Source organism: Miscanthus floridulus, chromosome 1 (genome assembly GCF_019320115.1).
Source record: "Miscanthus floridulus cultivar M001 chromosome 1, ASM1932011v1, whole genome shotgun sequence".
NCBI classification, from domain to species: domain Eukaryota; kingdom Viridiplantae; phylum Streptophyta; class Magnoliopsida; order Poales; family Poaceae; genus Miscanthus; species Miscanthus floridulus.
The window spans coordinates 22,764,697-22,778,905 of record NC_089580.1 but is presented as its reverse complement, the minus strand read 5'-3'; the positions used below and the strand labels follow the sequence as shown (position 1 = coordinate 22,778,905).

Genomic DNA, 14,209 nt, shown 5'->3' with positions numbered 1-14,209 from the left:
CCTGCCACCGCGGGAGCTCGCCGTCGAAGGGGAGGAGCAGCTTGCCTTGCCTTGTCTTGCGCCCTTCCCCTGGTGGAAAGCGGCCTTTCTCAATGCCCGCGGGAGCTCGCCGTCGAAGGGGCCACCTCGCGAGCTCGCCATCGAGCGCTGTGGGAGCCTCCACGTTGGTGACCGGAGCATGCTGGCGTCGTCGTCCTCCTCGGATCGAGCCTCCGTCGTCGAGCCTCCGCTCCCAGACCTCCGCGTTGGTGACCGGAAGGTGACGTGACGGAGCCAGAGAGCTGGCCGAGTTAGGCTCCAGAAAAACGGATCCCCGTCTCATTTTTCTAGAGCCAGGCTAGGCCTCTAAAATGGTTTAGTTGGGCCTGGCTTCGGATCAAGTCGAGCCGTCTAGATTTGGGGCATCGATGGATCACACGCTCTGCGCGTACTGTATATGTTAGCCTGGCGTTGTGGCGTGGCAACTCGTTTGTCACTTTCTCTGGATGCTAGTACATTGGTGTCCGAAACGTGTGAGCGCTTTCTGTTTTGTGGTGGCTGCTCTTTTGTCCAGAGAGAGCGAGAGAGAGAGAGAGTTTTTTTAGCCTTTGTTTCGCTTTGCTTGTTTTATGGTTCTGGCCCTGTTCGCTTGAACTTATCAGCCGTACCGTTTTAACTGAAATAACAGTATTTTTCTCTCACAACAAATCAGCATCAGCATCAGCCGTTTTTTCCAGCCAGCCGAACAGGGCCTCTATCACTTCTTCCGGTTGATTGTCTTATAGTTCGTAGGTTGCTCGTGGGAGTTATTGTTGCATTTACATTGTTTTCTTTTAGTCGACATAAAATCTTATCCTTATTAATTAATAGCGTGTTTGGTTCCCGGACTCATTTTGCCACCGTGATTGTGGCGGCGCCATATCTGTGCCGAACTTTACTCTGTGAAAAAGCCGGGGCCGTTGAACATGTGCCATCAACCAAGCGTGAGGATTGATGAGGTGTGGCAGTCGTGGTTGTGGCATTGCGCATGACCTAGGCTCTCAAAGCACCCCCAACGTAGGGCAGTTTTGGTGTGTACCTCATTGAGCTAACTAAGGCTCGGATAAAAAAGCAGATGTCCTATAAATGGAAGGGACACCTGTAAAAACTACGATAGCCCTAGAAAAGAGAAGACAAGGACCATAAAATTACGAAGGAAAACTGGAGATGAAAGAGAGTGGAACGATAAAAATATGTTTGGGTTGGATTAATAGTAACTTCACTATTTTGAGACCTACTGTAATTTTTTAGATGAAACCACTACTCAATATCCCATTAACCAAACCCTGTAAAAATGCTCAGCAAAGAATCAGTACCCGGTTAATATCCCATCAACCAAACACTCTTAAAATGCTCAGCAAAGAATCAGTACCCGGTTAAGGGCCTGTTTGGTTTCCATAAGTCAGGTGACTGAAAACCAGTGACTTATAAGTCATGCATGCTTGGTTGTAGATGACTTATAAGCTCATTAAAGATGTGGGCCCCACGCAGAAAAGGGTGACTTATAAGTTTTAAGCAGGGGTAAACCAACTTAAAACTTATAAGCAGGGGTGACTTATAAGTTTGTGGTGTTTAGCAAAATAAGTCACTTATTTCACTTTTTAACTTATAAGTAGGTGACTTATTTGGAACCAAACATGCCCTAATATTCCATCAACCAAACACTCTTAAAAAGCTCAGCAAAGGATACCCGGTTTTTCAACTCTTGAGAACAAAAGGATGGTACGTATTCCAAAACAAAAAGCATGTGTGTGTCAGGCCACTTCGATCCAGGCTCGGTGGGCTCCACAAAACCACAAAGCGCTGGCTGCTGAGTAAGGCTGGACGAAAAACTCGAAGCTCGTTAGCTCGCTCGGCTCGTGCTGGCTTGACTCGGCTCGGCTCGGCTCGTTATGATAATGAGCCGAGCCGAGCCAAGATTTTAGCTCGTTAGCTATAACGAGCCAACTCGAGCCAGCTCGCGAGCTAAACGAGCCAAACTTCCAGGAAAAAAAGTATCAAAACTTGTATTAGTTTTTGTATTACTTCATGTCTTGCACTTTATAATTGACTGGTAACTGATGTAGACCCTATAAATTGACTGGTAACTGGTCTAGATGCATTTCTTTTGTATTATTATTATTCTCAAACTTTAGATAAATGCAAATATTATATTTTGTGTATTTTTTATACCTGGCTCGCGAGCTTAACGAGCCAGCTCGAGCTTTTAACGAGCCGAGCCGAGCTGGCTTTCTGGCTCGTTAGGATAACGAGCCGAGCCGAGCTAGCTCGTTATCTTAACGAGCCAGAACGAGCCGAGCCCAAACGAGCCGAGCCGGCTCGTTATCCAGGGCTACTGCTGAGCATAGAACACTCGTACTTCCCTTCGTTTATGTTTATTTATCAGCAATTTTTTACCGTAGCAAATTTGACAATCTGTTTTTTGGAATATAACACTTTGCTACAGTAAAATGTTGGTGACGAGTAAAAAAACGGAGGTAATACCTTTTCTCCTGGTGAGGTATGATTGGGTCCATCCGTTGTATTCTTGGCAGCTTTTGGTGAGAAAATGGTCACGGCTCACGGTGGAGCAGGTTTCTCGGCGCTATGTCCCCCAACAGGCGAATCTGCTTGGGGTTCAGTGCACAGGCCATTTCTCACCGGGTTCAAGGACTTCAGGCTCAGGCGCTCAGCGGATGAGCCGAGCAGGCGAGCAATGGCCGACTCCTGCTCAGTAGTAGTAGGGCCTTGTTTAGATCCATCAAAATTCTAAGTTTTTTTACTCTTTTTTCATCACATCAATTTTTGGACACATGCATAGAGCATTAAATATAGGTAAAAAAATAACTAATTGCACAGTTTGGTTGTAAATCACGAGACGAATTTTTTAAGCCTAGTTAGTACATGATCAGATAAAGTTTGTCAAATACAAACGAAACATACTACAGTGTCCAGATTGCAAAAATTTACGATCTAACCTAGGCCTAGGTGGAGGGGGCGAGCCCAGGCTTGCGCGGCCAATGAACCACGTGATCGTCTGACGACACGAGTCCCTCGGCACGCAAATGCAGGCGGGGCCCGCCAAGGAATCCGCCACCGACAGCAGTCCACCGACAGCTCTCCCAGATCTCGTTGTTTATTCCTGCGCAATTTCTTTCTCTGTTTTTTTTCCCGCTACTGCTGCTGCCGCTGGTTAGTCCCCGTCCCCGTCCCGCTCCCGCCAGGAGGCCGCGTTAATTAACGTAAACCCACCTTGCGACGACTGACAGAAGGAGTGTGACCCCCACCAATTGGCACCAATTGGGGGTGTTTGAATTCAGCTACTAAAATTTAGGAGGTGTGTCGGGAGGATGTTGTATATGGTGTTCGGATACTAATAAAAAAAATAAATTACATAATCCATCAGTACTCCACGAGACGAATTTTTAAGCCTAATTAATCCGTCGTTAGCATATATTTACTGTAGCAAAACATTGTCAAATCATGGACTAATTAGGCTCGAAAGATTCGTCTCGCAAATTAGTCGCAAACTATCTAATTAATTTTATAATTAGTGTATATTTAATACTTCGTACATATGTCCAAACATCTGATGAGACAGCGACTAAAATTTAGGAGGATAGGAATCTCGTTTTAGTTTAATACATGTATATCTAAGCAGATAATACTAGTAGTCGTAGTATATATGCGTATGCCGGGGCTGAAATTAAGAAACGGTGGCTGTTGGTTATTAAAAAAAGAGAGAAAGGGATAACCATCGTAGGTAGGGCCAAGGGCCAAGCGCACCTTTCCCATTTCCTCTCCACCACATGCTCTGTGGTGTGACTGGTGTCGTCTTCTCTTCCTGAGTCCTGCTGACCCATAATGCAGCAGCTCTTGTTAAACTACACATTAGAGAAAGGGTAAACCATAAAGAAAAAAAGATAGTGTCAGAATCAGCAACGGGTGCTTAGTGTGCTATACCTAGTGTAGCCGTACTAGCACTAAATGCGTCGTGCTCGAGCCTTTGAGGCATGCATGCTGAATTGCTTTGCAGCTATAGCCAGGTTCCAAACAGTACAGGCAGCAGCATGTGAGACCTGAACAACGGGCACTCAGGTGGGTGTGGGTGGATGCACACGTATAGCAGCTTCAAATGATCAATCTCGTACCGTATGAACCGGTACAAACTCGCCGAGCCTCAGCAATGCCCCCAAAACGGGCAACCCAACCGCGGTGCCGAGCGGGAGCCTCCTCTGGTACGCCTCCCTCTTTTTGTACCCATGCAATCACGCAATTGCGTTGCACCTGCATAGAGACAGCACGGAGCGGAGCGGAACCCCCACACCAGCGCGGACGCGCAGAGGCGCAGCAGACCCCACGAGTGAAGTGGAGTGGCCTCCCACTGGCCACCACCCTCACCCTGTGACACGGCGCGGCGCACCCACCCACCCACCCGTCGGTCGATAGCGCAGCGGCAACCACAGAGGAGACACACACTTGCCCAGCCCAAAGGGTCCGCGAGCGGGCGGGCGGACGAAAGCAACGCCCCAACCACCTGGTCCCTCCACCCCATCGCACGCCATAACAAAGCAGAGCACCACGCCACACACCTCCACACCGCCCCCCACGCAGTGCCGTGCCGCACTGCTGCCCTGCCTGCCATCTCCCATAACTCACTCGCCTCCGCACGCGCACCCGCCTGTCCCTCCCCCAGCTCACTCGTGTCGTGCACCCGTCCCCCCCACCCGCCAAGAACTCGCATTGCCGCCGCCGAGCCAAGGGCGCAGAGGCCGCGGCGGCACGGGAGCGGAGCCAGGTGTGGGAGGAGGAGGAGGAGCAGGAGAGCAGCCGGCAGGATGTTCGGGCGGGACCCCTGGGGCGGGCCGCTGGAGATCTCCAACGCCGACTCGGCGACGGATGACGACCGGAGCCGGGACCTGGACCGGGCGGCGCTGATGCGGCAGCTGGACGAGACGCAGCAGAGCTGGCTCCTGGCGGGGCCCGGCGACCAGGCGGGCAAGAAGAAGAAGAAGTACGTCGACCTGGGCTGCGTCGTCGTCGACCGCAAGATCTTCATGTGGACAGTCGGCACCATCCTCGGCCTTGGCGTCTTCATCGGCTTCATCATGATGATCGTCAAGCTCGTCCCGCACAAGCGCCCCCCGCCGCCGCCGCCCGACCAGTACACGCAGGCGCTGCACAAGGCGCTCATGTTCTTCAACGCGCAGCGATGTGAGTTTCATCTCTGTTCTGCGGCTGCTGCTGCACAGCTCCCTTCCTGATTCCTCCCTTCCTCCTCTCGCTGAATTCTGCCATCAGATCCGGTTTTGCCTAGACATGCACATCGTTCTGGCAGCTAGAGATGCTCGCCATGCCATTTCTTTGCCTCTCTCTGTTGCTTGAGTTAGTGGCTGCCGCGTATTTCATTCGACGTTTCTACATTTAGCGTGCCTTGGGCGCTCAAGATCTGACCTTTTTTCTCTCTCAGTGGACGGACATATACTCCGTCATATAATTAACAACGAACAGAGTCCACGTGGGTGACAAAAGAAATCACCAGATTCACCACCATATCCCACTCTGACCTGAAAAAATGAGGTCAGACACTATGAATTCGTAAAACCAATTAAAATTGACGAAGAGAATGAGTGCACCGACAGAAATTCTGTTTCACCCGCTCTGCTCACTCACGATGTGTCTGTCTTCTGGAATGCCAGCCGGTCCGCTGCCGAAGCACAATGGCGTCAGCTGGAGGGGCAATTCCTGCATGAAGGATGGCCTCTCCGACAGCACCGTCCGCCGGAGCTTGGTCGGAGGCTACTACGATGCAGGGGACGCCATCAAGTTCAACTATCCTATGGCCTGGTCCATGACCATGCTCAGCTGGAGTGTGATCGAGTACAGGGCTAAGTATGAGGCCATCGGTGAGCTCGACCATATCAAGGAGCTGATCAAGTGGGGAACTGACTACATCCTCAAAACCTTCAACTCATCTGCCGACACAATAGACAGGATTGTCGCTCAGGTTGGTAGCCATAGACCAGCTTGATGGCTGATTTGCTCTGTCCCAAGAAATTGGTCATCAGAGCCACCCAATTCAGTGCACTTCTGGTGTCCTTTTTACAACACATCTGCGGACAGCAGATCACTGATTCCCATATGAACTTCTTATTGCAGGTGGGTGTAGGTGACACCTCTAAAGGCAGCAGTCAGCCTAATGACCATTACTGCTGGATGAGGCCAGAGGATATCGATTACAAAAGGCCAGTCACTGAGTGTCACTCTTGCTCAGATCTAGCATCTGAAATGGCTGCCGCCCTGGCTGCAGCTTCCATAGTGTTCAAGGACAGCAAAACCTACTCTGACAAGCTCGTCAAAGGTGCAAAAGCCCTGTACAAATTTGGCAGGCTGCAGCGCGGGCGATACAGCCCCAATGGATCTGACCAGGCAATCTTCTACAATTCCACCAGCTACTGGGATGAGTTTGTGTGGGGTGGTGCGTGGATGTACTTTGCCACAGGGAACAATTCATACCTCACAGTCGCCACAGCCCCAGGAATGGCAAAGCATGCTGGAGCCTACTGGTTTGGAAGTCCAAACTATGGAGTATTTACCTGGGATGACAAACTTCCAGGAGCTCAGGTTAGCATATTTCGTACTCCGGCACTGAATCTGATAAAAGTATTCAGCATGATCTTATTGGAAAGGAAAAACATGATCCTTATAAGCTGAACATATAAAGAAAAACTTCGGTCTTTCTCAAGCTACTACTACACTGTCAAAGGCTTATCAATGTGATAAAGCTTTCTAATGAATATTGATCATCACTAACACAGTTTCTACTCTATCCCAGGTTCTTCTCAGCAGGTTGCGACTCTTCCTAAGTCCAGGGTACCCTTACGAAGAAATACTGAGGACATTCCACAACCAAACTGACAACGTTATGTGCTCGTATTTACCTCTATTCAATTCATTCAACTTCACTAAAGGTTGGTGATGTCCCTCTTTGTTTCTCTCTTCTTGCTCCACAGAACAAAGCTAAGCAATGGAACATTTTGCAGGAGGATTAATACAACTCAACCATGGAAGGCCTCAACCACTTCAGTATGCTGTCAACGCAGCTTTCCTTGCTTCTTTATACAGTGACTATCTTGAAGCTGCTGACACGCCTGGGTGGTACTGTGGACCTAATTTCTACACCACAGAAGTCCTCCGCAAGTTTGCCAGGTCACAGGTAAAGTATTGTTCTTAATGCTTTAAGTGCCCAATGTACATTAGCAGAGAAAGTGAATTGATACTTAAATCTGTTCAATTTGCAGCTTGATTACATCCTTGGAAAGAACCCATTAAAGATGAGCTACGTTGTGGGTTTTGGAAACAAGTACCCGAAGCGCCCTCATCACAGAGGTGCATCAATACCTCATAATGGCGTCAAGTATGGATGCAAAGGAGGTTACAAATGGAGGGATACCAAAAAGGCAAACCCTAATATCCTTGTTGGAGCAATGGTGGCTGGCCCTGATAGGCATGATGGCTACAAAGATGTCCGCACAAACTACAATTACACAGAGCCTACTCTTGCAGCAAATGCTGGTTTGATTGCAGCACTGATTTCTATATCTGATATCAAAACTGGACGGTTCGGCATTGATAAGAACACCATCTTCTCTGCAATTCCTCCAATGTTCCCAACACCCCCACCACCGCCATCAGCATGGAAACCATAGAGAGACAGACCTCTGAATTATTTTCCAAAGCATCAAACAGGGAAGTGGAGCAAACATATGATCATTTGGTACAGCAAAGGCCAGAAACAGGAAAGCGGACAGCATAAGCTTATAGAGCTTCTATTTCTGTACCGGTATGACAGATCAGTATAAAATCCTCTGTCAAACATAGATCGGAAGTTGTGTGCATCGCGTGAAGCTAATTTTTGGGGTCTTGTTGCTATTGGCATTCCAGCTCATGTGTGAAGTTCTTTTTGTAGAAATGGCATCTTTACAAATTATTTTATAGGAGTGACTTTTCATCATAGTAAAGAATTTATGTGACCTATACGCTTGCTTCATTTTGATCCTGTTGTTTTGTATTTAAAAATCCCTATTTCAGGGGAAACATGTGCACTAAGTTCTCAAACATTACAAGGGAATTGCAAAAGCACGAATAGGAAAATGATTTATGGCAGTTTCTTTGTGCATGCCCTGAAGCAAAGCAGAATTATCTCTAAGAACTTGTGCAGAAATTATGATGATCTAAGTGACTTCCCACGAAGGCATTTCCAACAATTCTTTTATTTCCTTGAGGGATTGGAAGGCATTTACAACCGTTAACGAACTATTATCGCAAGAGAACACAAGAACTTCATCGAACACAGACCAACAACCTGATTAATCAAACATGTGTGGATCCGAGAGACAAAGCATATGTTCATGATTCATGCAATAAGGTCTTGTAAACAATGCAATCAAGGTAGAAAACAGAGAAATAAAAATAGCCATGTGGATAGCTCAGGTTAGAGAATAGGAAACAACAGAGTTTTAAGTTGTGCTGCTGATAAACTGCAATGCATAGTGCTAAAAGAAAAGGCAATTTTTACATAAGTTATTCTGCAAACTACATGATCCCAGGAAATTAAATGACATAAAAAGTTCAGAATGCATGTAAAATAACAATTATTCCCTACTACGTATGCAAGTGAGTTTGTGCATGAACCCACACACCGGCCATTTAAGCAGGTTCCACACGGGAGCCTGCTTAAAGTGCCCCATTTGCAGGTTGAAACCCGCTTAAAATGACCCAGTTGTGGATTCACAAATAAACCTGCTTGGATCCTTATTCCCTAATCAATGGTCAGCAAGATGAACATTCTTAGAGATATTTACCTTATGTGCAAACAAACTTTATTATAGCCCCGAATTATCTTGTGAATAATGGCATATCCCAAAACTTCTCCCTGGTCTCATCGCCTGCTCGCTGGCAAGGCCATACAAACAAATCCTCCCTTCTTACAAGAGCACTCAGTTGGCACTAGTTTACACATATATTAGCTTGTAGCCATGTAACACTACCATCCTAGGTATCTCAACCAAGAACACTTCTCTTGCAAGACCAGCATCTCTCATGCAAACAGATTATGATTATCCATAAGCTCGTTTGTTTCAGATCATCTTGTGACTGGTCGCATTATGGGTTTAATTTGCATCACCTGTCGAAATCTTGCTGTAATGCCATCCTCAATTGATTGACATAGCTCTGCTGGCAAGGCATCCTCACCAGCATCGTCAATTGCAGCCTTCACCAGCTTGTATGTATGCTCCCTAGGCACATGTCCGCTTTCAGCCATATCAATCAAGAATTGCCTCGCCTCGATAACACGCCGGCTCTCACACAAGGAGTGGATGATGGGCGTGTATGTGCTCGTTGAAGCCATTCCATGCCCCCTCGCTACCATTTCCCTCATCCATTCAACAGCCTTGTCCGCCTGGTTCACCACACTGTAGTACCTGATGAACGAATTGTAAGTCACCCGGTTGGGAGCGCACCCCTTCCTCAGCATTTCATCGAACACCTCATGGGCGCGCTCCACGCGATACGTTTTACACAGGCCATTGATCAAGCAGTTGTAGGTCACGACGTCCGGCTCGAGCCCCTTCTCCCCCATCCTCCTGAACAGCCTCCCCGCCTCGTAGATCCTCCGCCGCGCCGCCTTCCGGCACCCCGTGCCCACCCCGATCCGGCAGTACCAGGAAATGAGCACCGTGTACGTGTAGGTGTCCGGCTTGCAGCGCGCACCGGGTCGCTCCATCTGGTCGAGCAGAAACCGGGCATCCCTAAACCGCCCGTTCTGGCACAGCGTCGCTATCAAGGTGTTGTAGCACTGCGCGTCAGGGGCGCAGCGGAGCTGGCGCATGCGGTGGAACGCGGCGAGCGCGTGGCGCGGAAGCCCTTCGTCCCCGAGCGCGCGGATGACGTCGGTGATCGCGGCGGTGGAGACGAGCGGGGCGTGCGCGCGGAGGAGGCGGAAGAGCGGCGAGAGCGCGTGGGCGCGGGTGAGCGCGAGCGCCGCGGCGCGGAGCGGGGCCTCGGAGATCTGGACGGGGTGGGCGTCGGCATGGTCGTGCGACCAGGAGAGGAAGGCGAGGGTGAGGGCGGCGGAGAGGCGGCGGTTGGAAGGGGACGAGGCGGCGGGGAACGGCCGTTGCGGGCAGAGGCGGCGCGGGGAGCGCGGGAGGACGAGGCGCGGGATGGCATCGAGCGCGGCGGCGATGGAGTGCGGGGAGAAGCCGGGGAAGGTCGGGGAGACGCGGAGCGTGGCGTCGAAGCGGCGGCGCTGGAGGAGGGCGACCAGGAGCTGCGGCACGAGGCGGGATGGGGACGGGGACGGAGATGGGGAAGGAGACGGCGGCGACGGGGCAGAGGAGGGGGTGGACATGAGTAACTACTGGCTGGGCTGGGCCTGAATTCGCTGGGTTTTGAGCGGGAAGGTTACTGCCGACTGCGTACTGCCCTGATCGCCTGTTCGTCAGTCTTATTCAAAAAAAAAAAAAAACGCTAGTGCTAGGAAGCGGGCGTCGTTGGTGGACCGCGACGTCAGCCCAAGGCCCCTCTGCTCCTCCGTTTCTAGATGAAAGAATCAGCTCGTTGTCCACGTAATCACCTCACTCACTTCTATTCGCTCGTCTGCCGCCTCCAGCGCTCGGCCGCTAGCCTAGCCAGGCGAGGCGCGCGACCGTCTCCAAGACGTAGCACTCCTGGGCCAAGCCTGCCATGCCACTCCGGCGCGCTGCCGTCGCCATCCCCCATCGATGCTTCTGTCCCCCGCCGTGCCAAGCCCGTCCTCCGTCACGCCCAGGGTGCGCTGGCCAAGGCCACGGAGCAGGTGCTCGCCCAGGGGTGCTCCGCGCCTCGCGCAGGTGCTCACATAGGCCGCCAAGTAGGTCCTGGCCCCAGAGGCGCACCGTCGAGCTCCTGATTTGTCCAAACAGCAAGGTGACATTGCGTGCTAGAAACGCATGTCGCAAAAGTATATTTCAAGTGTTTCAGATATTTCATTTAGATGTTGCAAGTGTTTCATGTGGATGTTGCAAAACTAGATCGGGATGTTGCATATGTTGCAATGATTACACGTATGTTGCAAGTTTTTGTTCCTAATGTTTCAGCTGTTTTTTCAGACATATGTTGCCAGTATATTTATCTGAATGTTGCACGTGTTTCGCACATATGTTGCATGTGTTTTATCTGGATGTTGCATATATTTTGCAATGGCTTTTTCAAGCGTTTTCAGGTGTTTTTACATGTGTTTCATACGTATGTTGCAAGTGTTTCATTTTTTCGAACGCATGTTGCAAATGTTTTATTTGGATGTTTTAAAAGTAGATCGAGTGTTGTATCTCCCTTCCCGCCTTCTGCTGCCTCGCTTCATGTCTCCTCCTCTTCTTGATGCTGGTGATGTTCGGGCAACGTGGGCCCACGTGAGGACAGTCGTTCGAGCAGCGCAGAATAATCGAAACGGGTGGGGGCGTGCGGAACGAAGCAGGCACGGGGCGTGGGGAGCAGCGTTCGGACGTGGGCCTCGCGCCCGACATCTGAACGGTAGTCATTCGAAAAAAACGATACTCCGGTCACGATCACGTACTTTTCAAATTGTTAGGGCCTATAGAGCCGGTCTTCGTCATAATTGCCATAATCATCTAGCCATAATTTTCTCTACCATTTAGTTGTAGTATCTTGCAGTAATGCTGCCCTATAAACATAAACTTGTTTTTACCCATGAACTCTGAGTTATATGAGCATTTAGCCATGAGGTGGCCGCTGAGTTTTGTAGTTTAGGTCTGATGTTCCGTGGAACCAACAAAAAAAAAGAGAATCGGCCCGTTCGGTTGGTCAGGTCCAGTTTGTTCCAGCTGATTTTAACTTGTTTTAGCTTATTCTCTCTCACAGAATACTATTAAATCATCCAAAATCAGTCCAAAATAGCAAGATGGCCATCAGTAGTATGGGCACATGAGAGATGTGCAGCTAGAAGTCTGCAGTGATGCAGGCCAATTAGTTTCATCATATAAACCAGCCACAAGATGATTCCCAAGGGCAGCGATAACGTTACCAAGCAGCACAACATACATTTTCAGACATGATGGAGTAATCAATTATGTAGGACTACCTCCGTCCTGAAAATAATGCAACTATGGATTGCGTACCACGAAAAGTGATTCACATTTGACTAAGTTTTTAATGAATAATATTCACAATTATATCTTCAAATTAATTTATCATAAAATACATTTCGTAATTAATCTGATGGTATTTATATAACATAAATATTGATACTTTTGTATCTATAATGGGTCAAACTTAGGGTACTAAAACGTGTCACTGTGCTAAAATTATATTCTTTTGGGGACGGAGGCAGTAGTAGGCATTTAAAACTGCAAAAGCAACTACTGTTGGTAGGAAGACAGATATTGGGAAATAACAGTGAAAAGTTATATAGAGCATCTAAAAATAGGTTAAGTACAACTTACTCTTGGTGTACTACATTTGGAAGAAAACATAAAAAAGGAAATTCAATAACCCAATAGCTCCAAATTTAACAAACGTGTACAATACAGTAATATTATGTTTCCTTCCAAATGTAGTTCATCTGAATTTCACATGGGAAAGACTGAAACAATAACTAAGAACATACCCTTGAAGAAGCTCCGAACACATTAGCCGAGTTGATAAATTGGCAACATATTCTAGGGAGAGTTGACATCAGGAAAATAATTGTCGGGTATCTTAGAACGGGGTACCCCAAGCAAACCTCAAATGGGTCGCTAAAGTCCCATCTAAAAAATAAATAAATAAAGCTAGAAGGTAAGCCGTGGGCTCCTCACCCGCTATGACCGAGCCCACTGGGTCCTCCTCTTCCTCGCCTCGAGCCTCGAGCAGGAGGTCTCGGCATCCTGACACTAACTCCGCCTCGCGCGAGGCTCTCCAGGGAAGGCCTCGGCAGGAGGTGCATTCTCCGTATCGCGTGAGGCGTCTCGCGCGAGGCCTCGGCAGGGAGCCCGATCTCCGTCTCGCGCGAGGCCTCATTCTCCGTATCGCTCGAGGCCGGGTCGTCCGCGGCCCATCACTCCCCGCCTAGACCGACCCTCCAGACAACGCGTCATGTCTCATTAATGCTTCAACCACTCCCGTAATCTCAGCCGGACGACGGCTCAACGCCACAGAATGGCCGACGCGACCCGAGGTCGCATCAGCGCCATACTGGCCGAGACAGGGCACGGCGGGGATTACCGGCCACTGTGTCCTAACACTGTGTCCACGATCGGTGCCATACCGGCTGGGACAGGGTACGGCGGGGATTACCGGCCACTGTGTCCTAACGCTGTGCCCACGATCAGCCGCCCGCTCGAGGCCTCGGCACTATACACCAAGGTCTCGGCGATCTTGGGGTTCGCGCCTGCCGAGACCCCTCCACCGCGGTGTAGCCTCGGCACCGACCAAGCCTCGGCCTCGCACACAGTCCGTCCACAGTGACTTGCACGTGCACCACCGCACCCACTCCGAGGAAGTCCCAGGGTTCCCACGACGCACAGAATCTGATGGGACGACCACGCCGCTCCAGTGCTCCAAGGACGGACCACTCCAACGACCACGCCGCCACAGGAACAGGCTACAGGGCCCGGACACGCCGCCTCTGTTCACACGACGCCGTATAGTTAGCTCATGTACCGTCCTAGTCCTCCCTTCAGGCTATAAAAGGAGAGGACTTGGGCCGTTTTAGGGGGACGAAGGAGAACACCTTGTAACACACACACACACGCACATCCCTGCCGCCTGAGAGCAACGTCTCAAGCGGCCCGCACGACACCCTGCCGAGACCTGGGACCAGCTCCCTCTCTCCTTTAGCTTGTAACCCCCTACTACGAGCACTTCGGTGCAAGGAATACAAGATCGACCTCTCAGACTGGACGTAGGGCCTCGATTGCCTGAACCAGTATAAACCTTGTGTCTCTTTGCATCACCATCCGGAATCGGGAGCACGCAGAACAAATTCACTGGTTGGTTGAGGACCCCCCGGTCCGAAACACCGACAGTTGGTGCGCTAGGTAGGGGCCTCTGTGTGTCGGTTTCGTCATCCCAGCAGGTTCCGGATGGCAGACCCTGTACGACCATTGCATCTCGGCACCGTGGTTTGGTTCGGGAGCCTAGAGTTCATGTCTCTAGGGCATGAGTACGACAT

At 49.9% G+C, this 14,209-nt stretch overlaps 2 protein-coding genes across 2 annotated transcripts; one reads left to right on the top strand and one right to left on the bottom strand.

Moving 5' to 3' along the window:
• Positions 1-4,590: 4,590 nt before the first annotated feature.
• Positions 4,591-8,034, top strand: LOC136454903 (endoglucanase 10). The gene is made up of 6 exons (XM_066455168.1): positions 4,591-5,211; positions 5,697-6,004; positions 6,157-6,621; positions 6,833-6,968; positions 7,041-7,213; positions 7,299-8,034. The coding sequence occupies exons 1-6, from the start codon at positions 4,836-4,838 to the stop codon at positions 7,704-7,706; spliced, it is 1,866 nt and encodes a 621-aa protein (XP_066311265.1). The 5' UTR covers positions 4,591-4,835; the 3' UTR covers positions 7,707-8,034.
• Positions 8,035-8,733: 699 nt separating this feature from the next.
• On the bottom strand, positions 8,734-11,089 carry LOC136454994 (pentatricopeptide repeat-containing protein At1g77405-like). The gene has a single exon (XM_066455221.1). It carries the CDS (start codon positions 10,409-10,411, stop codon positions 9,143-9,145), a length of 1,269 nt encoding a protein of 422 aa, XP_066311318.1. The 5' UTR covers positions 10,412-11,089; the 3' UTR covers positions 8,734-9,142.
• Positions 11,090-14,209: the final 3,120 nt, after the last annotated feature.

What these genes read in the sequence shown, in the direction of transcription:
- LOC136454994 (XM_066455221.1), bottom strand. Translation starts at nt 10,411, where the DNA reads ATGTCCACCCCCTCCTCTGCCCCGTCGCCGCCGTCTCCTTCCCCATCT.
- LOC136454903 (XM_066455168.1), top strand. Translation starts at nt 4,836, where the DNA reads ATGTTCGGGCGGGACCCCTGGGGCGGGCCGCTGGAGATCTCCAACGCC. An exon ending in GTTCTTCAACGCGCAGCGAT is followed by an intron (nt 5,212 to 5,696) that starts GTGAGTTTCATC and finishes CTGGAATGCCAG; the next exon opens with CCGGTCCGCTGCCGAAGCAC. An exon ending in TTCATTCAACTTCACTAAAG is followed by an intron (nt 6,969 to 7,040) that starts GTTGGTGATGTC and finishes AACATTTTGCAG; the next exon opens with GAGGATTAATACAACTCAAC.